Source organism: Arachis stenosperma, chromosome 7, assembly GCF_014773155.1.
Source record: "Arachis stenosperma cultivar V10309 chromosome 7, arast.V10309.gnm1.PFL2, whole genome shotgun sequence".
Taxonomy (NCBI): domain Eukaryota; kingdom Viridiplantae; phylum Streptophyta; class Magnoliopsida; order Fabales; family Fabaceae; genus Arachis; species Arachis stenosperma.
Window position 1 is genome coordinate 9,752,984 of NC_080383.1, and position 24,065 is coordinate 9,777,048.

The 24,065-nt window shown below is 32.4% G+C and overlaps 3 protein-coding genes across 3 annotated transcripts; all 3 read right to left on the reverse strand.

The window, feature by feature from the left end:
• Window positions 1–759: 759 nt before the first annotated feature.
• LOC130941897 (MLP-like protein 31) lies at window positions 760–2,001 on the reverse strand. Its single transcript, XM_057870534.1, has 2 exons — window positions 1,745–2,001; window positions 760–1,253 (listed from the first exon to the last, which is right to left on the reverse strand). Exons 1-2 carry the CDS (start codon window positions 1,929–1,931, stop codon window positions 982–984), a joined length of 459 nt encoding a protein of 152 aa, XP_057726517.1. The 5' UTR covers window positions 1,932–2,001; the 3' UTR covers window positions 760–981.
• A 2,243-nt stretch (window positions 2,002–4,244) lies between these two features.
• Window positions 4,245–6,921, reverse strand: LOC130941800 (uncharacterized). Its single transcript, XM_057870391.1, has 9 exons — window positions 6,799–6,921; window positions 6,193–6,266; window positions 5,881–6,117; window positions 5,537–5,662; window positions 5,343–5,459; window positions 4,997–5,036; window positions 4,860–4,916; window positions 4,654–4,747; window positions 4,245–4,555 (listed from the first exon to the last, which is right to left on the reverse strand). Exons 3-6 carry the CDS (start codon window positions 5,992–5,994, stop codon window positions 5,001–5,003), a joined length of 393 nt encoding a protein of 130 aa, XP_057726374.1. The 5' UTR covers window positions 5,995–6,117; window positions 6,193–6,266; window positions 6,799–6,921; the 3' UTR covers window positions 4,245–4,555; window positions 4,654–4,747; window positions 4,860–4,916; window positions 4,997–5,000.
• A 13,835-nt stretch (window positions 6,922–20,756) lies between these two features.
• Window positions 20,757–22,126, reverse strand: LOC130939365 (uncharacterized). Its single transcript, XM_057867476.1, has 6 exons — window positions 22,037–22,126; window positions 21,697–21,930; window positions 21,482–21,584; window positions 21,308–21,379; window positions 21,006–21,094; window positions 20,757–20,903 (listed from the first exon to the last, which is right to left on the reverse strand). The coding sequence occupies exons 1-6, from the start codon at window positions 22,124–22,126 to the stop codon at window positions 20,757–20,759; spliced, it is 735 nt and encodes a 244-aa protein (XP_057723459.1).
• Between the last annotated feature and the right edge of the window lie 1,939 nt (window positions 22,127–24,065).

Sequence of the window (24,065 nt, forward strand, 5' to 3'; positions counted from 1 at the left end):
ACCACAGGCGAGTGGTGTAGGTGCGAGTGCGGCGCGGATCAGACGACGGTGCGACGTGAGAGTGGCGATGTGTGCGGCACACTGTGGCGATGCGACGGTCTATTCGATGAGAGTCGGGGCACTTTGGAATGTGGAGATCTCGTGATCGATGAAAGAGATGAAGATGTTTAGGGGAGGTTACTCTTGCCTTATTTACCTAATCCTTATTATTTGAATTGGAATGTGTTTAATGCGGTTGAATATTTAAATTTAAATTTAAAAAAAATAATTAATTATTGTTGTCAAAAATTGATAGATATTCTCTTAAATATTAATACCTTTTCTAATGAAATAATCACTGTAGATAATAAAACACATGAATAATTTCATTACGTTATGTATTATTTGTAAACCAAGACATAACTTATCTATCATTTACTATGGTAAAAGACTTAAGTAATAATTTTTTTATGAAAACTCAGGTGAAATCGACTTCACGTGAAGTTGATACCTCAGGATCGTTAGATGAAAATTTAGTTAAATCAGTCAAATCATCTAACGGCTCTCAGGTATCAGCTTCACGTGAAGTTGACTGTACCGAGTTTTCACCTAATTTTTTTAGAAACTAATTAATGCGAGACTAAAATTTTCGTGAATCGAATTATCACTTTAATCTTATTCTTTTCTTCCACTGATTTTATCCATTCGATTATGTTCATTGACAACGGATATTAATTTTTCTGAAACACATAAATTAATTCTTCATCGGTGCCTTTGTAGTAAAAGCAAACATGAATGGATAACAATAAATACGTATTTTAAATTACAAGAACTCCCCAGTCCCCATTTATTGTGATGCATCATTCAATGCATTCAACAAGATCGTTAACAAACTTAGAAAACAAGTTACATTTCACTTAATTCAAGCAATCGAAACCAACATTATTGACATAAACACACTTAACATTTAACCAATCACATTATTATTTTGTATAGTTGGAGCTATGCCTTGAGAAGATGAGCAACAATATCCTTAGAACTTTTGTAACAAAGTTCCACAAAGCCATATGGAACTTCAACATCATCGTCAATCTTCTCATATTCAAAAGTCCATTTAATACAACCATGGTCATCATCCTTCTCAGTCACTTGAAGGGTTATCTTAAGGTCCTTATAGTGTTCATTGACATCATCATCAAAGATTTTGTATGTGACTAACTTGTTCTCCTCATCAAGAACTTCAATTCTCTCTTTATATGTAATGACCTTACCATCTGCGTTTCACACAATCAATTAAAATAAGCATAATTTTTTTTTTATCCCAAATAAAAAAACTACGAGATTAGATTAGATATAGTTTTTTAAGATTTAAAAATGACAAATTTATAAATTTATCATTATCATTTTTTAACTAATATAAGCTAATTTTTTAAAATTATTTTTTTATTTTAAATTTAAATTTTAAATTATAGATTCAAAACACTAAATTTTAATCCTAAATTCTAAATCATCTAAAAAATGAATAAAAGAATTTTACAATAAAAATTTTATTAATATGAACTAACTAATAAAAATTTTATATTAATAAACTATTTCTCGTAGATTAAAAGATTGTGTATGGATTTGTTAGAGACCAGATTGATTGTTACTATCTGTGTTTTTTTTTTTTTTTTACAAATAAGCATATTATGAAAGAAAAATAATTAATTGTTGATATTTTTAGTTATTTATATTCAGAACTTAATTAAAAGCTAAATTAAATTACCTACGACAGAAGTCCATTGTTTAACCGAATGAGTGCAGTGCCAGTCATCACCTTCATGCAATTTGGCTCCTTGGATTCTTCCACAAATGTTTTGAACTTTGTGGAATTGCTTTGCCAAAACATCGAAGAACTTTGCAGCTGGAACTTGGATCCCAACTTCAATACTAATTTTTCCAGAAAGATCCATGTTTCAAGAAAAGCAAATAATAATTATAGTTAATATGAAGCAAGATATTTTACTAGAATAATAATGAGAGATTTGGAAACATATTCAGCCTTATATAGGAAAAGAGGTATGCACTATATGGCTAAGTTGCCATCTCAATTATTGAATCGATAGAATAGAAAATTATTATATTACTTGGCTTGCTCAATATTATTTCTTTGTATTCAAATGGAGTTTCTCAGTAAGCATTACTCTCCATAATATATTTAGCACGCACTGGTCTATTTTCAGTATAATCATAATAATAACAATACAACTATCTTATATATACATTAAAATTAGTGACTAAAATCAGTCATTAATATAAAATATATGTTAAAATATAAAATAAACATTAAAAATAAATTAAATAACACATTTATTTATTTATAAATACAAAATATATAATCGATTTGAATAACTAATTTTAGTGTATAAATAATATTTTTGATAACTATATGACTAGTGATATATTCATCCTTATTTATTAATAAGAATATTATTTTTAAAACTGGTTTATAATTATAATACTTTTAGAAAAGTGATGTTATTAGTTATTTGCACACACCCTATTATTTAACATGCATTATAGATACTTTTTAAATTTAAAAGTAAAGGAAATCGATAAGCGATCTTGGAGATGATGGAGTTCATAAGTTGATTTAAGGATAATAAATTTAATGTCACTACAAGAGAAATAATATTCTTGTTTTACAAATATGACTCATGATATGTTCTTGTTTTTGAGTTTTAGGTTTTATATTCTTTTGAACACATGTTATGCATATTTATTAGAATATGGACTTGAAATCTCTAGTCCAACCATAGTTAAAAAAAAAAAACATAAATTAAAGGTAAGCAGGGAAATTTGAGGAGAAAAACATAGAAAAATTATATATATATAATTTTAACTCCTCTTTCTCTGATGCAGCTTTTTAAAAAGAAAAAAAATAGAAAAAAAAAAACATAAACAAAAAATAAGAGATGAAAAACATAACTATTCCTCATACAACAACAGTTTCAGGAAAAGCCGCTAAATGGCCTCCACCATCTGCCACCCATGGAATAGTGGTTTTTAATGAAAAATATGCATGATATATATTAATTTCTCTAAAGGTTAAACTACTATAACATATTCAACATTCTTTAATCAAATGGCAAAAGATATTTTGGGAACTAAAAGATAATCTATCACTACAAAAAATACCGTTAAAATCGAAAGTTAGCCAAATCGAGGGTTATGTTGTCGATAATATTAAAAATCGAAGACAAAATCGACGACAAAGGTGGTCGCTATTAAACTTGTCAATTTTTTAAAATTCTAATAAATTGGCGGCTTACCAGGCCATCGATAATAATTTAATAAAATTGATAACCTTTCCGTCTATAATGAGTTTGAGAGTTTTACCTACTTAATAAAATCGACAGGTTTGTTATCAATATTATTATATAAAATCGACAATTTTTTTTGTCGATATTTGATTATTTATTAAAATGAGTAAAACAGCTATTGATATAATTAGGGTTAAGTACTGTTTTCGTCCCTAAAGTCTGGGGTGAAAATCAAAATCGTCCCCGACCTTTTTTTTCGTATTAAAATCATCCTTTTGTCCATAAACAAATTTTTTTGAACGATTTTGCCCATAAAAAACTACAAGAAAAACACCCATTCAGGTACACTTGAAAAGTGTAGCTAAAAGTGAAAAAAAATGACGCCTTAGGCTACGGCTACGCTTTTTGGGGTGATTCCTATTCGGCCGTTGCCTATTCTCAAAGGCTACGCTTTTCTCCACCAAGGGCTACGCTTTTGGCGTTTGGGAATAGGCTACGCTTTTCAAGTGATGCTGTTCAGGACCAAAGGCTACGCTTTTCAACTTTCATTCTTCCAGAATAGGCTACGCTTTTCAACGCTACTGCATCACTTGTAAAGCGTAGCCCCATTGTATACCATAGCTACTTTTTATAAGTATAGCTTTAGGTCCCTCTTTTTTTTTTTTTTTGGTATACTATAGCTACTGTATATTAGTGTAGCCTTAGATCTCTTTTTTTTTCCTCTATACTATAGCTACTGTATAGTGTAGCCTTAGATCTCGTTTTTTTTTTCTGTTTGTATATACATATATATATATATATATATATATATATAATTTTCTAATAATTATTAATACAACATAATAATTAATAATATGATTACATGTATAATAAATTTTTTTATTTAAATAAACTGAATATTATAAAATAAAAATAAATACATAATTATACTAAATAATTTCTTTAAATAATAAAAATCTCAGTACAGGACTTATGTAGCAAAAGGCATCCAAGCTTTTCAAATATGACAAAGGTTGCACTCCTTGAGGAATCAATAACTTTCACCTTAATTCTATACCTGTTTTTATAATATATACAAATGATAATCAACATAAATAAACCTCATACCAACACTATAACTTCAAGGAAAACAAATCAACATGCTTTGAAGACTTTTCACAATAGTATGACCCAAGCTTCAGAACAACTTCAGTGCCACATCTACATTGAGCAACAAACCAATCAGATCCACCAATCACTCTCATAATTGTACCATACACAGCATAATCACCATCCTAAAAGAAAAGTAACAATAAAAAGGGCATTAGTATTTTAATTTGGACTTGAACGATGAACATAAAAAGAAAGTGAAAAATAATAAAAAATGACTAACCTCTTTACATTCCTTCAATTCTCCAATTGTCTTCCGAGGTGTAATCTCGAGAAAATCTTCCGCAAGTGAGTAATCGTGATCACGTTTTTTAGCACTATTTGATTTCAAAGATCATATAAAGAAAGCAAAATTTTAGATATTATGTAAAGGAATATAGCAATACTTAAAATAGAGTTGTTGTACAACAACAAAAAATATTCACTAACCCTTCGGCAAGCTTTAACTATATCTGACTCTGGGAATTGAGCACCACCTCGAATGTCCTATCACCATAAATAAAAGCAAATAACTCAGCCTCACTAAATGGAAGTAGAAAGAGGGAATTTGGATGCACAAAGTATACCTTGCTATAGTACCGCTTCAGCAACATTTCCTTTGCCACCCTGCACATGCCACAAAAATAGAGTAAATTTGACATGACCTGTTACCAAAATCATAAGAAAGAAGTAACATTTATTTTTACAAGACAACATAGTGTTTTAGGTATAGAAAAAGAATCTTGTTGCACAACCACTCAGTCCAAGATGGTTCTTTGCATAGAGGTGAAACAAGTATCAAACCAATACACGTTATCTATACTTCATCTATTATAAACATAAAAACATTAGAAAAATTGAACGATCCATCATTGAAACTCTAATGTAATTTAAAAAGGGAAGAGGCTGCATAGCACCAACATAATAACTTACAGCAAATAAGGTAAGAATGTAAGCCCCGACAGCTACTCCCATCGCCAAGGATAGACTTGTATTACAATTCAGCTTCACCTTACCAATAGGAGGCTTCACCCAACGAGTCACACTAATCTGCGCAAATACAAAAGGGGAGACATCAGAGATTGAAGATCACTTTCAGATACTCGAATGAATGTGAGATTTTCTACCATGTCATCTATATCTGGAGTTACAATGACATGCTTGCTGATCTCCCCAATTGCGCAACGATGTTTCTCACCAGTATTCATAACAGCAACATCTTGAGCAAATGTACAATCTGAACCGGGGGAAACCTGCAACCATTTTGGAATCAATTCAGTAACATTGTGTCACTGAGCATCTATATCACATGACTTTGGAATTTGACCATGCTTCGACCTTGTTTTCTTTACAAATTAGTTTTTTCGACGCCTTATCAAAGTACATTCAATACTTGAAAATTAAGAAAAGGAATTGAAAAACTAACACCAAGATTATATCATGCAATTTATATAGGGAATGCAATACTTACATCATAAAGTGTACTGCCAAGCTTCAGTTTGATAGCACCACTCTTGTATACAAGCATTTTGCCCATGAGGCCAGGTGGTAGTTCATTCAACTTACAGGGCTTCACTTTTTTCATGGATCCTTGAGGTTTAGAAGAGCTCTCACTGCCATCTTGGCTTCCAGAAGAAGCTGATCCTATAATCGCTGGCAAAGCTGCTGGTAACTGGATCAAGAACACACTTGTCTCCGGGTTTTCCTCCTACCATCAAATTGCTCGTCAGAAAACTACTATAATCATTAATAAATTCAATTTCATAAGTTTCAGTTCACTTACCAAAAGGCCAAGCTCCTTTGCTGGATTTGTTGAATTTTCATTGAAGGTTCTGGATTCTGCAGCAATTGCATGGCCTACAGCAGTGATACAAACAAAATTAGAAATCGCTCAGAGTTTCAATCTTCAAAGGTAAACAATATTAACATACTATTCATATGTGAAAATCAAAGAAAGAAAGGCACAGTTACGGCAACAACATTGAAGAGTGTGATAGGATTAATGTTAATAACTCAGTGTAGTACTATGCCTATAACATCAAGAAATCATCGTTAATTCATTGGGGTGATACCGAATTGTTTTCTTTGTGCTATTAACCTTAACCCAGTTTGAAGGAACCTTAACATCAGTCTCCAACTGTAGCCAAAACAAATTTAGGGGTAATTAAAATTTATTCTTAACCAACCATTTATTCTTTCAAAATAAACTTTCTTTGAATCACTCCAAATTCATTAATTTGAGACACAGATTCGAAACACTACATATATCATTTTCTTCCCTTTTTTCTTTTGGTGATAAAACAATAGGTGAAACAATTACAAATTTGCAAACCATGGATGCTTACAAGGCAACAAACAAAAAAATAATTCAAATGTTTCAAACTGTAACCTCTATCAAATGAGTAATTCCAGAAACACTCATGAATTCCAAATTCCGCATTCCAAGGCGCTTGCGATACAAGCCGATCAATGAATTTAATTGTTCCTCTTCCATTTGAAAAGCTTTCCGAGATCTAGTAACCTATTCATACTAATAATATCAACAATTTCATATTGAAGTGCAAAGTATAAAACGAAGCCCAAAAGGAAGTAAATTAAAAGGACAACGGCAAACCTCTGGAAATTGTGCCTCAGATGCAATGATCAAATTTTTTAGATCGCCTTGATCAGCAGATTCTTTGTTTAAAGAAGACAACATTTTTGTAGCATTGGCAATAACACTGTCAGAGGAGGCAGTTAGAATCAGTCTACTCAACAGATTAGAACGCAAATTATTGTTTTTTTCCTCGCGTATGTTAAGTTGCTGAAGCTGTTTTTCAGCTGACAAAATAGCTTGAATAACTGCAACAGACTTTGGAAAGACAAAATGATTCAAGCAATCAATACCAACTATCTAGCAGATTAAGAAACCTTTTGGGGTCATTTATACCCATAAAATAGGATATACAAATAATCCAAATGCCTATAGCTTTTAGAGTGCTTATTGTTCTTAAATTGAACATGGACCAAATAATCAGATCAAAAGATAGAAGCCTAGTTGTGTGCCCAAGCAAATAACATTAAATTACATGATCTACAGAATATGCTCAGCTCTTTTTACTTTTCCCTCTCTGTTGTAAACTGAGAATGTCAAAGAAATTATATAGGGGATATAGACAAATGATTAAATGACGAACATGATAAATAAATCAATGGTCCAACAAGAAGTCATTTATCACCTCAACTGGCTTAGCATTGCACTATTCTTGTAACCCCGCGTTGTAAATCAGGTGCTCGGCTTAGATTTGTCAAAACCAAAGAAACTATGTCCTCTAACATATAATTTTCAGTACATGTCCTCTAATTATTGTTTTTCTCTTAATCAATACTATTCAGATTTAGAATCAATATGTCATCATTCTCTGTTATTCAGATTCACAACACCAACAAGAACAATTAAAAATTACACAGCAACAACACCAATAATTAAATCACAATAACATAATAAAAACAAGAAAAAAATAATAACAGATGGAATTCGTACTCAGATGCAGGACAGAACTCAAACCAAGATGAGGGAGAGGGAGCAGTGGAGCACAGGCGACAGAACTGGAACAAACAACGGCAGTGGAACAGAGGCGACGCAACGCAATGATAAAGACAAGTTGCGACGGCGCTGGAGCAGTAGGAGCGGGGACGGCGGCTGGCCCAGATTCGACGGCGGTGACACAGCTTGAAAAAGAGAACAGTGGCTAGGGTTTTTCTTTGAGAGAGAGAAGAAATTCAATGTCTCGGTGAGTGGTGAGCGACGAAGATGAGGAGCGGCGATGGTGAGTGGTGAGCGAAGGTGAAGAAGATGAGGAGCGGCGCGGTGAGTGGTGAGCGATGGTGAGAAGACAAAGGAGAAGGGCGACGGTGAATGGGGGTGAGCAAATGTGAAGACGAAGGAGAAGGGCGACGGCGAGTGGTGATGGCGTGAAAACGGCGTGAAGCAGAGAAGGAGCATGTTTTTGGAGGAGAAGAACGAGGGTTTCCAAAAAAAAAAAACCAAATTCATTTAAGTATAGGTGAATATCTTAGGCATCACTTTTGAAGCGCACCCAAAACTTAGTAAATAGGCTACCCTTAAAAAACGTTCTCTTTGGTACAAAAAGTGTACCCATAAATATTAACATACGGCTACGCTTTATAAGTGATTTCTATAGTATCTAAGGCTACACTTTTTAAATGATGCCAAAATTGTGTTTCTTATTCTCTAAAAAAAAGACAACACCGACAAAAGCGTAGCCTACGCTTTTCAAATGTAGCTTAAAAAAAGTGTGGCTGAATGGGTATTTTTCTTGTAGTATTAAAACCCCTCTGCCTCCCCACTAACCCCCAACCCCCTTTTATCATTACGGAGCCTATTTCTCTCTTTCTTTCTCCATATTCCTGCTCTCTCTCACCAAATCATCGAAACCAAACTTTTCCTTTCCTTCACTCTCCATAGTTCAAAAATGCATAAAAGAGATCTGGAAAAGGGAGAGGCGGTGCTTGCAGTGGCTGCTGATTTTTCACGGACGGTGATGGTGGGTGGCAGCTGGAAGAAAGAGGAAGAAGAAAAAAAAGAGAGGATGAAGGAGGGTAGAATCGGCACTGAGGGCGGCGGTAGCGACCAGAGGTTGATGACAGTAGTTTTTCGCACCATGATTTTCTTCCTTCTCTGTTCTTTCTTTCTTTTTTTATTTTATTTTTTTAATTTTTGAAGAACATAGCCATCATTTTTTTTCAAAATTTCTGATGTTGCTAATTTTGAATCTGAAGTTTGCTGTTGATGATTGGTGAATTATTGTTAACAGTGGCGGAATTTGAAATAAAATTTTGGGGGCCACATAGAAGATAATTGTCAAAATGTTTTTGATATGGACCCCATTTAAGATAAGCTCGTCTAATCTCATCTTTCTGGTTTTGGTGATATTGCCAAATTTAAAGCCATTTTTTAGGGTTTTGTTCCAAAAAATTAAGGTCAAACTCATCAGATGTAACTTTTTGAACTTTTGAAAGTTGTATCTCACTTTTTTCGCCGTTCATTAAAGTATGAAAACTATCTACATGTGTTAATATTGTAAAAATTATATGTTCTCCTTCTTAAATATTAGCCTTCCTCTTAAAAAATGCATCAATTCTTTGATTTTTCATTATTATTTTATATAAAAATTTGAATATATATCCTGTAGAATATGTAAAGAAAAAGTTAGAAGGACAAATATTAAAATTTATAATATTTATTAAATTTTTTATCAATTTATACAAATACAATAATATTAATACTTATTGAATATTCTATTATTTTTTATCATATAAAAAATTAAATTAAATAAATAGTAAAATATAAAATAATATTAAATTAAATAAATAAAAATATCTAATTTTTTAGATTTAAACTTAAAGGTAGAGAGAATGTTGCTTATTAAATTTATTGGGTACTTTAAGTCATAATAAAGTATTCAAACCAATTAAATTATTTTTTATCTTTTGAAAAGGTACTACTATTTTTTTTATAAAAAATTTGGGGGGGCCATGACCCCCCTTGTCTGAACTAAGCTCCGCCACTGGTTGTTAAATCTAAAATTTATGTTAATTTATTTTGTGGATGTTGATGTTGCTGTTGATTTATTTTGTTGGTGTTGTTGCTAAATTTGCTAAAATTACTGAATTTGTTGCTGAATTTGGCTGTTGATGTTGCTGAATTTAGTTTGTGGCTGAGTGATAGTAATTTAGAGAAAATGGTGTGATGGTTATGGTGGCAGTGATAATGGCCATGAGGAAAAGGAGACGGAAAGGAAGAGAGATGCGCAGATAATGATGATGCAGGAAAGTTAGTGGTGATTGGTGAGGGTAAGAAGGGTTTTTTCATTTTTGTTTACGGGCAAAATCGTCCAAAAAATTTGTTTATGCACAAAAGGACGATTTTATAACGTTGAGAATAATTTTAATACGAAAAAAAGGTCGGGAACGATTTTGATTTTCACTTCAAAGCTTAGGGACGAAAACAATACTTAACCCATATAATTATTAAAATATCAACAAGTATGTCGTCGATTTTTTATTTTCTTTTGTCTATTTTAAATTAAAAAGCGACAAAATTGTCGTCGATTTTAATAGCTATATATTTTTTTATTTGAAAAATAGTAAACAATTAATGTAAATAAACTTTTAAATATAGAAATAAAATTTATACTAAACATTAGATAACGAGGCAACTAAACTTTTAAATATAAAAATAAAATTTGTACTAAACAAACTTATTAAAATAATAAATAATCCTCTAACATAAAAATTTAAGACATCATAAATATGATAGTTCTATATAGGCTATAGTATATAAACAGAATTATTTCTCCATTCTTAATTGAGATTAGACATAATTTCATTTATTTCCATTTGCATTTCTCAAAAACTTGTTATACAACTTCACACTTCTCAGCATTATCCCGGATCCAATTGTTGTCTCTATCTCAAGCTCTCTAAGGAGTTATGTCGATGATGTTGCTGCTTCTTCTTTTGGCTTGCACCACTCTATTTTCTCCATTATTGAAATGTAAGAAGAAGCAAAGCAAGCTACAAACTTCCACCAGGACCTTCTCCTCGATCTTCCCATCATTGGAAATCTACACCAACTTGAAAAGTTAAATAAACCTATGACATACTACAAAGAAAATAAATACAATGCAAGTATACCTTATCTTCTGATATAGATATACCGTTGTATTATGAACTATACCATAGGCAGAATATACATTATAAGCACTATCACAAGCAAAGGTTTATATTGGAGATCTTGCAAATGGAAGCTTCAAAGAATTGTCTATATTATATGCTATCATATGAAAAAATTCCAGTGTCTATGGAGACTCAAATTAACCTTCATTGACACTTACCACATATAAGGCTTTGCCAGCTTTTACAAATCCACGTGTGCCATTAATTGGATCAAGCACCTATAATTATTCAATGGACTTAGAATAAGTTCTGTGAGGAACATCACAATAAGATGTAACTTTATGAATTTCCAACATTAAAACTTAGTACATAAAGATCCTAGGAATCCATACAGAAACCCGGAAACTCATCATCATTTACTGATGTATAGATATGCAATGTGAACAACCAGATCATGTTATAGTATTTGATTGAATTGGTTAGACATACACACCCAATACGTGGTTGGTTCTGATCCAAATAAAAAAGCATCTTTGCCTCCTCTATCAATTGCTTCCAGCACATCATCTTGTGTCAATGGTTTGGAATTGGGACTATCTATAACAATGATTGCATCAAGCATGGAACCTGCTAAGTTTCTTGATCACAAGTAGACAGAGTCCTCCTTAGCCACCAGAGGTATTGAAGGGAACAGCTTGTTTAACTCTATGTTTGTAATAACACAAGATATATCACCAAGGATTTCTGATTAATTTCTGATAAATGATTTCAAATGCAAGTGCTTTTCAGAAATGTTGGGCTACCGTGGAGAGCTCTTAACCACCGGGGAGACTTCGAAGAGGAATCAAGTGAGATAACATAAAATGAGAAGACACCGTGCGGTGTCTTCTCATTTTATGTTCTCTCACTTGATTGCTCTCCAAAATCTTCTCGGTGGTCGAGAGCTCTTCATGGCGGCCCAACAAAAAATACCAGGTTGGTTATATAAATATAACTGTATTGTTATAACTATTGTTAAGATTAGAGTGACTAATTCGCCTTTCTCACTAATATAAGAAGCTATTGATGAATCGCATCGCATCTTCAAAAATTTTCAGTGTGTTTCTCCCCACAACGATGTTACATATAGAGATGGAGATAGATATGGAAATTGGATAATGTCAATACCGAAGCTAATGAGAGCCTGAACTCCAAAATCTGCGACGATGACGGGAGTCTGGTCATTCTTTTGATAAACATTGGCGTCAGTCAAAAACAGAGATGATTTCACCTTCAAAGTGTTGTTTTAACAAAACATTGTGATGTTGGAGACTTATAAAGTGACAAAAATTTATCAGAAGCGTCAAAGTGTAACCTAACACATAAGGCACACATAATAATAGATAAAAATATCCTTTTATTATACATAACTCGATACACTCAACAAGAAACCATTAACATGCATGAAATAAGTTAACTCCATTCCAATAAAGGATGAATTAATAGTGATGAAGCAAATATTAAGGCATATCCATGATTGCACTATTGAGTTATTTAGATAAGGACTTTGCTAGATAAACAATAACTTTTGTGAATAATGTGAATCATGAATTTTAAAATTGATTCAATAAAATAAAAACACACAACACTTTTTAAATTATCCACCTAAATATTCATATTAGGATAACCATCTGCACACATAGTGAATTAAATATCCGATATATCCATTATTCACATTATTTAGTATTTTCATTATTTACCTATACTTTTCATTTAAATAAACACACATTTAATAATCTCAAGCCCAAAACGTAACACAACATAAATTATTATATATATACTTGTGAAGATGGTCACCAACTTCTATAAATAGCCGTATGGAGTTTTTTTTTTTTGTCAAGTGGATTGGACAGTCTCCAATCCTAAACATTACACCCATGTTACACACACAACACACTCACACACACTACTAGAATCCGGGTGCAGCGCTGTATGAAGCAGATAGTTAAACCATCTGTGCTAACATCCTCATTGATCTTCTCGTATTCAATAGTCCATTTAACACTAGCACTTTCGTTATTTGTCTCAGTCACTTGAACATTGTCCTTAAAGAGTTTGTAGTTTTGACCGATATCTCCATCAAAGATGCTGTATTTAATCAACTTCTTTTCTTCATCGATGGCTTCAATTTTCTCTTTGAATGTAATTACCTTACCATTTATTATTTTACACAATAAATTAGTGAATTAAGATAAATAACCAAAGATAAGAGATATCTTACTTCAAAAAATAAAATTATAACCAAAGCTTTATCATTTTAAGTTGAAAAAAATTATTATTAATTATTTGTAACAAAATTTTGATTATTTTAAATTGTAAAAGATTTTATAAAATTATATTGACTCTCTAAATAACAAAATATTAATAACATAATCAATATTTTGATACAAATTTTAGTAATTTTACCATATAAAAATATTGTCTTTATGTAATCTGAAAAAAAATACTCATCTTAGGAATCACTTTTTAACTAAACTAAATTAAATTAGATATAAATAATCTCACATAATTAATTATATAAAAAATTATTAGAAAGACGAATTTCATCAATCTTTTAGCTTTTCTAGATGAATCTCTCATTTACAATTAAAATAATGCAAATATAATTTGTATTAATGAAATAAAGCTTAATTACCTACTAGACAAGTCCAATTTTTGACCGAATCAGTGCAATGCCAGTAATCACCTTCGTGCAAGTTGGCTCCATGCACTCTTTCACAAATGTTTTGGATATTGTGGAATTCCTTTGCCAAAATGTGGAAGAACTTTGAAGCTGGTACTTGGATCACAATTTCAACACTAATTTTACCAGATATTGCCATGTTTCAAGAAAACCAAATAATTAATATGAAGCAAGAGATAATGTAGAGATAGAGATCACTAGATCTAGAATGAGAGGTTGTAAAACAAGTCTTATGGAGTCTTATATAGAAAAAGATTATATTGCCATATCAATCATTATTGATTGAGGAAAGATTTTTAGCTATACGTTATCATTTATGTGCATCTATTTTAGATTTATTAAAATGAGTTGTGATTCATAAATCGACTCAGTTCGTCTATAAAAAATAGTGATCAATCAAACTAGCTAGTAAAATCATGTCTTATTTAAAAGTGAATTAATTTAATTCTGTTCAAATAACTAATAAATTAAATAAGTTCAAATCGAGTAAATAGTTAGCTCGTCTATCTATTTTTTGTTGTTTGCTACATTAAGTTTAAGGAATTTATATTATGCACTTTGTTATAGATTTATCAACTATTTTTTAGATTTTAGATAATTTATTATCAAAGTATATGAATGTATGATATTTTTTATTTGTATGATATTAAGTGAAAAAATTGCTTAAATTATGTAGTAATTAAAAAACATGAAAAAAAAGTAACACATGTTAAACATACTCACTAATATAATCCTTTTTCATAAAATGATTTTCTGTTTAAATCATGTTAATCTTAACAAGCTAAGTGTTCTTAACACACCCATTAATAAGACTCTATCCATATAAACACATGAATTCAATGAAATATTCAGAAGTCAGAACAGAAGATGAGATTTAGCAATTGAATGCTGCTCCCCCACCCCTATCTGATCTACAAAAATATGATTGAAGACTTTCTTACGATGCAGAATAAAAAACAAATAAAATCACGCGTGCTGGCCTCTTGTTATGTATTATTATATTGTCATCTCAATAGTCACCCAAAAAAAAAAGGGAAAAAGACAAATAGGTCCCTGACTTTTCAAACTTTTGACAAATACATTTCTGACAAAATTTAAATACAAAAAGGTCCCTGACTTTAACAAACGGAGGACAATTTAGTCCTTCCGTCTATTTGCCTCTCATACACCTAACGGAACTGGCTGACGTGGCTGAAACGGTGTACAGGTGTCCGTTACGGTGCCACGTTGGAAGGGGAAAAAAGTTCGAAGGACAAATAAGTCCTTGACGTCATTTTACAAATAAAGTTCGAAGGACAAATTAAATAGGTCCTTGAGAATTTTTTTTTTCAAAATTAATAAACTCATTTCCTAAATTCTCTCATCTACCTCTCTCTATTTTTATATTTCTCTCTACTATTTTTACTCTATATATAATTATATTTTATATTAGTAATTTGACAAATCAAAATATGTCATTCAATAATTTTTTACAATTAAAATATTTTAAATGTAAAATTATACACATTAAATTATTTTAAATTTTAGATAACGAATGTTAAAATTAATTACTAATAAAAAATTAAACTTTTTCATATAAAAATAATAACTAAAAATCTTATTATTTAATTTTTTATCTGCAGATATCTTGGTCTTCTTAGTAAGAAACTTTTGTCAACTTACGATTTTTTTGTAAAAGTAGTTTGATTTTATAAATCTTTTGTGTCATGCATAATTTATACTGTTAGAACAAAGTGAACTATAATTTAAAAAAAATATTCTCGTAATGTTATTATGCATAAAAATACTAGTTCTAATATAATACACAAATGCACTAATGCTAACTTAATACATGAATGATGCACAAATGAACTAATGCTAACTTGATGCATAAATGAACTGATGCTAACTAATGCCACTGGTATGATGAAAACTGAACTAATGCAATTTAACAAATTCTAATATAATACACAAATATACTAAAACTAAACTAATGCAATTTAAGAAAAAGAGTAGAAACATAACAAGCCCAATTTCTACAATTTTAATACAAATAATTTAAATTGTAGAATAAAACAAGTTAACTAGATTTCAAAATACAAGCATAATTTTATCAGAAATTATTTTTAATATGGAAAGAAAATTGGTATTTTGGTTGAATATTGACATTTGAAGTGTATTACAGTATTGTGAAAATTATTCAACATGCCTCCACGTGTTGGCTAAGATGCTGCCACGTGTTCAACACGCCCCCACGTGTTGGCCAGAATGATGCCACGTGTTCACCACGCCCCCACGTGTTGACTTCCCACAAAAAAAATCCACCCATCTATAATTACACCACATTCTCTCATTTTCAACAAAAACACCAATATTTTTTCCATACAAAAAAAAAAAATTAGCCTAATTTTATAAACTAAATTCTCATAATAGAAGCATAATAGAAGTATAATGAAAAAAAAATTCTCAAGGACCTATTTGTCCTTCGAACTTTATTTGTAAAATGACGTCAAGGACTTATTTGTCCTTCGAACTTTTTTCCCCTTCCAACGTGGCACCGTAACGGACACCTGTACACCGTTTCAGCCACGTCAGCCAGTTCCGTTCGGTGCATGAGAGGCAAATAGACGGAAGGACTAAATTGTCCTCCGTTTGTTAAAGTCAGGGACTTTTTTGTATTTAAATTTTGTTAGGGATATATTTGTCAAAAGTTTGAAAAGTCAAGGACCTATCTGTCTTTTTTCCAAAAAAAAAATATTGTCACTCAATTATTGAATAGATATCATAGAAAGATGGTAAATATTTTATGGAACTCTCAAGAAGAGCTTCATTTAATGGAGCTGTCAAACATATTTAAAAAACGAAAATGTTTAGTAACCAAATAAAATTATAGCAAAAAACAGATATAACTTACCTTATTTAACATTCATTAATTGTTGCAACAATAAATAAATGCTAAATAAGACAAATTCTGACTGTTTCTTTTGTCTCCCTAGCATTAACCTTAAAAAATTACTCCATATTTTTTTATTGTATTTATCAGTGAATAACAATAATTTTTAAAGGTGATTGCTACGGTACGATGATAAATTTATACGTATCGATACGTTTAAAATATGGACAAATAACAATAAAATATGTGGAATTTATTTTCCACATCAATATTTAAGTTTTTCTTTTTTAAATATATAGTATATCACCACTTTTACTAAAAGACCCTTTTAATTAAATAAAAATAAAAAATATTTATTTATTTAATTTTATAAAAAGACTTAAACATCTTTTCTTTATTTGATTAGACAAAAATACCCTTTTAAATTAATCAAATTTTAAAATTCAATTAATCCTAATTTTATAATTTTAAATAATTAAAACAACAAAACAAAAACACATTAAAAAAACAAAAAATTAAAATTATTCTTTTCATCTATGTTTAACATATTAAAAAAATAAAAAATCAAAATTGTTCTTCATCTGCCTTTAGAAACCTTCTCGTTCAGCTATGAAGGTTTCAGTGTTCCTCGTCTTCTCTCCTCTTCCTATCCTCTCTCTCTGTCTCTGTCTGCTCATCGATCTCTCTCATCTGTCTCTCCTGGTCAGGGTTCACCGCCAATGGCACGAGGCCCGCCACCTCCGATGCTGCCTGGGCAATTTGCACCACCCAGGCCCAGTGGTGGGCCTCCACAGCCTTTCCCTGTTCCGCCACAGTTTGGGCAGCAGCCTATAGGTCCTCCACCACCTGGTCAGATGGTGAGAGGGCCTCCTGCTCCGCCAAGGCCGGGGATTCCCGCCCCGTCTCCGCCTCATCCTGGGATGCCTCCTCCACCTGGCAGCGGCGTTCCGGTGTTCGGACCTCCTCGCCCAGGCATGCCTCCTCCACCGAACCCACAAAACCAGCAACAGCAATAGTGGTAATGAACTAGGTAATTTCTTTTTTTTTTCTTCTTCTATTTTGATTTGTTTCTGATAACTAATATAGCTTGTGTCTTATGGTTATCTAGCATAATTTGTGTAGGATTATATTTTTCTTTTTGTTTTTGTCTAAGATTGTGATGTCTTGATGGACGAAGAGTGGTCATAGAAGTTCATGAAATTAAGATACGATGGGAATTTGCAGTTTTGAAATAAAAATGAAATTGTTCATCATGTATTTTGGTATTATGATTTGTAGATATGTTAGAATGCTATCACTAGAAGCAATTAGCTGCAGACAAAGAAGACAGTATTTGGCATATCATAGTCATACTCATAAACAGTTTATGAGTTTACTTTTGGATATAGGGTATAATCCTAATAAATCATTTTGTTAGTTTATGATTGAGTAACAGAAGGAAATCAGTTAGTTGGTATGAAGTTTATTAGTATAATGGTAGCAGCAACTTACATGAGTTTTGTGATAAATCTTTTGTCTTTCACTTGTACCTTTTTATATGTGAGTTTATTTATAGGAAATTTCTATGGATTTTCTTTCTTTGTGTTTGTGATTTGACTGTGAATCCTGCTAATTGAATTAGGCAGCCTTCATTGTCAAACAATTTTGGTTTATTTAAATAATAATGTAGCTAATTTGAACTATCTATGGATGACTTTACTATGAATAAACTATCTATAGATGCTTTTGTTCTCCCCCAAAATGAAATACACTGTCTCTCACTTTTCATAGTTGAGCTGAACCCGTGACCATGTATCTTAGATTTCAGTTTTCATTTTATTCTCTTATTCACTTATCCATAGTCATTGAAGTTGTTATTAATTCCAAGGTCAAACTCGATACCTCCTGCTGAAGATTCTCGTTTATCCTCAAGTCTGGATTCATTCCGTGGTTTTCATGCAGGATTGTAGTCAGCACAACTGTTTAGCTTTATTTTGGGCATTTCAATGCTAGTCAATGGTATTTTGCTAATAAATAACGGAATAAAATTTACTTGGTTAATATTTTTGTCTCTCTGTGGATGACAAATAACAGGAATTTGGATTCTCTAAAGTTTAAATTTCACTTTAGAGGGTAAAGTGTGATCTCTCACTACTTATTTCATAAGTGGGGCCAAGAAAAAATATGAGAGAGAAACCATTCAATAATGAGAGATTACACTTTACTCTCTAAAGTGAAAATTGAAAATTCAGAGGATCCAAATTCAATAACAAAATCAAAAGAGAAGGAGAGGGAGGGGGTGGGGGGGAAGATAATTAGAATAACTTAGTATACTTCTGTCACATATGTTCCCGTTTTCTGTCGAATATATTTCATTGCCTTGCATAAAACAGATTTTCGGAACAAGCATGTTTTGTAGGATGTGATTAAATTTGTCACATCTATTTGGTATAAAGCTAATGTTCTTTTTAGAGGACTTTCCCACTTAAATATGTTGAGATTTGTAAGCTACACGTCATAGAAAGCACTTTAAATCCCCCTCTCTCCCTCTCCTTTTTTTTCCCATGATCTTCCATAGAGGATCTCTTACCATCCATTTCCTTTTATTATCTTCTCTCGTTCTTAATCATATTCTTTTTTATAGAAAAATACATTTCATTAATCAAATAATAGAAATTATTGAAGCTGAATTAACTGATTGACCCCTTAGACTATATATTTGGAATATAAATTAAAGAGTGATGCTAGGTAACCAACTTTTTTGGCCAACATCAGCCAACTTTTTTAAAATTATTTTGTTTATCTTAAAATCTAGACGCTAACTCGTAAATCTTTAACCTTAAATCCTAAATTATAAACCTAAACACTAATGTTGGCTAACTAAAAGGTGGTTCTCTATACTTTCGTTAAATTAAAACATGATACAGATTGTATGTATCGTATGTTTTGTTTATCTCATTTTGGTTGGGTACTTTTACATGAGCTGAATAATTTGGTGTTAATATTATTATACGAGTAGTACATTCTATTCATTCTATATACCAAAAGTATTAACCACTAGTTAGAAGTGGGGCTGTCACCTGGTGTTCTCCGTGACCAATCTGTTCTTTAATTGTACGGTCATATCCATTGAATTATGTGCCTCTGATTTTTTCTATCTGCATTTTCAGCAACCTTTATTTTTTGCTGACATGTTAACATTACTTTCAGCCAGTTCACTGGTTATTGTAGAATCTGTGGACTAAATTTTTTATGAAGAAATCCATTTTTTTGTATGGTCACTAGTTACAACTAATTTATTAAATCTTTAACTTGGATTTGTATTAGCATCTTGTAGTTCATTTTTGTCTTATCTGCTCTGACCTATGGTTAACTAGCATCCCTCATTTTTTCTCTACTAAACAGAGATGTTTAAATTACTGTGCAGCTAAATTCGAGTTGTTATTGTTGGTGCTCTGAAGAATTGAAGATTTGGACCTTGGACATGTGCATGTTGCAAACCATCTTGTAGTTAAGCGGTGATTGTTGCTTGTACAACCTAGATCATTCTCTTGTTAGGGAATTTTTTAAAATGTGTTGATGAGAAGTTATATGTTAGAAAATCATGTTTTTGGGGAGGTTATGCTATTGCAGCCTGAGCATTAGACTTATAAATCAATTGTGTAGATTGTCAAGAAAGGAACAAAAATATGATGCCGGATTGCAAAGACAGTGTACCGATTTGTGAGTGTAGGACCGATCTGTGACCCCCATATATTTCCGATTACATAATATACTTATGACTTGGGTAATGTTGAGCAATCTTTTTAGCTATCTACAATTATTAGATAAAGGATAGCTAGTAGTTCAAATAAAACGTTCCATGGATAATTTAAATGGAACAGTAAATGTGCTATTTGTTTCACCAAACATTTTCCCCCATTTTACTGGAAAACATTCATAACTGGAAAATTTTGTAATCAGAACTTGCTTATTCTGTATGTAAGAGATCTCAACTAACATAATTATACAACTTTCCTTTACAAGATTAACAACTCTAATACATATACAATTTCTCATCAAGCTGTGTCAGCCATGGATGGTATTTTAAAATCTACTTGGAATATCTTTCTTCTAATTTAAGCTGTTGGATTCTTTGCCGTAGTCTACGCCGGTGGTCATGAATTTTCCAAAGGCCATGTCCCAATATAACCGTTGAGTATATGCCATGTGTGATAATGGGAGCTAGAATGTTATTTGTCTGTCACATAACCATTGCCAATTAGTTTATCCTTGAAACTATTACACAAAACCGAAAAATATTTTCAGAAGATTATATAAAATGTAAAGCTAAGAAGATTACTTGAATCCATTCAAAACCCAAGTAGAGGGCAAGAAGTCCTTCAAGAAGAGGGGAATATATCTTTTTCATTTGGCGCTTCTCATACCATGCTGCAAACCGAAAGCAGATAGTGCAATCAGACTCATGAAACAGATATAATAAGTAGAAACTGCTTAATCAATGACTAGTAGATATTATATCATAGAGAAACTTTATAACTTTATGACTTTATTCCACCACTTTCTGAACCAAATGAAACTTTGTTCAATCTATGAATCTATGAACTGATTCTAATGCTTTGCTGCAGGGATAAGTAATTGAACCTTCAAACAGCTTTTTCAAATCTTGACAGCCCGAGCGAGATTGCAAAACAGGTGCCACAACATAAGTGGGATCTGAAAGAAGTAAACAAATAAGCAAGAGATCGTTAAGCAAGCTTAAAAACAAAATAAGTCAATACAAAGGGAAAACATGTTGAAGGGCAATAAGAAGAGGACCTTTGGGCGAGGCAGCCACATAATAGAGAGAACCAGTAAGAACAGCTGTGAGTACAGCTACAAATGCTTGCGCAAAAGGTACAAACGGAGGCAATACCCCTGTCTACAATTTTGCAAATAAATCACCATTTAGCCACTGGAATGAAAACTTTTGCTTTGGATACTTGTAATAAGTAGCCCTTGTCAGATGGTATAACTGAAAAAAGAATAGTAACTTGAGCAATAGGTTCTTGGTAGGAACTCGCGTCAACAACTTCTGTAAATCCAAAAGCTTTTGCTGCGGCAACAACAAACACAATAACAAATAATGATCCAAGGATTGTGCTAGGTGAAAAAACAATATTCAGATCGATTTCAGGACTGATTTTGGCACCTTTTTCACACTTATGTGGATTCTTATCCACGCCAATTATTCGAGATGCTCCCCTTAGTTTTGCACCTTGTGCAACCTAATTAAAGGAGAATTCATAAATTATCTTGTAGTTCGGAAATGATAATTAGTAATCAATTGAGAACTGAAAAGTTAAGATAGACAGAGTTGTTCGCTGCACTTACAGAAAGGCCAACAGTTCCGAGACCAAATATCACCCCAGTTGATCCTTTTGTCACATTAGCAACATTCCATGCTGCGCCTAGACCTTCCATGAGTGACATAATCAATCAGAAACCAAGAATTTATCAATGGAATTAAGAGTTATGAATTCATCGAAGCAAGGCAGCAACTAGAGTTTAGTGGGCACTCTAATATTACTTTTAGATCAAGACTAACTCTAAGAAAATGCATGAAATGCCACTTTGATTCTAGACATATTATGTTTCAATACATGAAGTGCCACATATAAGAACCATTCCCAACCCAAGCAAAATGTGAACTTCTAAGTTTAAGTTAAGCAATCATTATTTCAGGCATTCAATAAGCCCAACAACACATGAAGTCAGTATTTTGTATTAACAACTTCTGAAGAGGCAGCAGCTATGTATGAGCGTGAGAATCCATCAACCCAGTTAAATAGTTTCCAGTAAGTATCAGAACAAGAAAATTACAAATACAAGAAATAGAAAGCCTAAGATCATTATGAAACTATACTTACTTTTAAATCATGTGAAAGTTTTAAATTTTCTTCAAGATCGCTTTTTCTTTTGGCCAACTCATTAGATGCAGCTGTGATGGCTTCATTTTGCTTGTCATTGACTGCCTAATAAACAAAAAATATGTGAATTTGGGAATTGTAGTTCAACAAACTGCTGAAAGATAACCATAAATAACAAAGACATCAATAGTGATTTACTGAGTGAAACATAATAGAATAGTGAAAGACACACATATGAGCTGAGTAACTTTACCTTTTTTCCCTGATCAGGCAGCATATTCAAAACTGAGCATAAATGAACTTTTAATTATTTAAACAAAAGCTGCATCAACCAGCCCCTTCTCTCGGGTATAATCCAAATCACTCGAACTCCCACTTCCACTTCAAAATCCCAGAAAAAAGGGAAAACCCCACTTGCACTAGAACTCCCACATCAAGAGGGAATGATCAAAATGTAAAGAAATATCCCTCAGAGCTAATAAATAAATAAGATAAAATATAAGCACATGAATCCAAAAATTGCAATTAACATGAGAAAAGCATGGATTGCATGTACAGAGGCAGCATCAAACTTAATTTCACAAGTACAGTTCAGCAGGGCAGCAGGTAGAATCAGGTCAAATGAAACAGAAACAGCACAGCAATGATCACACCAACATCATTCAGCAAACAAGCAGTATTAAGCCATGTTGGATAATCAAGAACGGAGCAATTATCAGGCCTAGAATCCTCTAACCACAACCTAGCTACCTAACAGCATATATATCTATCTATCCTAACAAACATAATTAATCAGCAATCTAACTAAAAATAACAACAGAATTAATAAAAGAAAGTAAAGAAACAGAGCAGGAAGCAGGGATGAAGCAGGGACCTGGAATGTAGCAGAGACAAACTGGGAAATGGAAAGGGGAAGAAGAGCAGAAGTAGTGCCGCCCAGAGTTGGTGGTGGCCGGCTGAGCTCGCGGCGGCCCAAACGGCGGAACGATGCAGGGCAGAGAGATTCAGACGTGATAATGCTATGAAATATCGTGACTCCAAACTTTTAAATTTTCTCGCTGAACAGGGTACTTTGTCCGAGTTTTCTTGTCCTGGTACCTCTCAACAAAATGGTAGAGCTGAGCGTAAACACCGTCATATTCTTGACTCTGTCCGTGCGATGCTTATCTCCTCTTCCTGTCCTGAGCGTGCTTGGGGTGAAGCTGTCCTCACTGTTGTTCATGCTATCAATAGACTCCCTTCCTCTGTGCTTGGTAACACTACTCCCTTTGAGCGTCTTTATCATACTTCTCCCGATTACAGTTTTCTCCGTGTTTTTGGTTGTGTCTGTTTTGTCCTTCTTCAGCCTCATGAACATAATAAGCTTGAACCTCGGGCTCGCATGTGTTGTTTTCTTGGTTATGCTTCTGAACATAAGGGTTATCGTTGTTGGGATCCTATCTCTCGCCGTATTCATATATCTCGTCATGTTGTCTTCTGGGAGCATCACATGT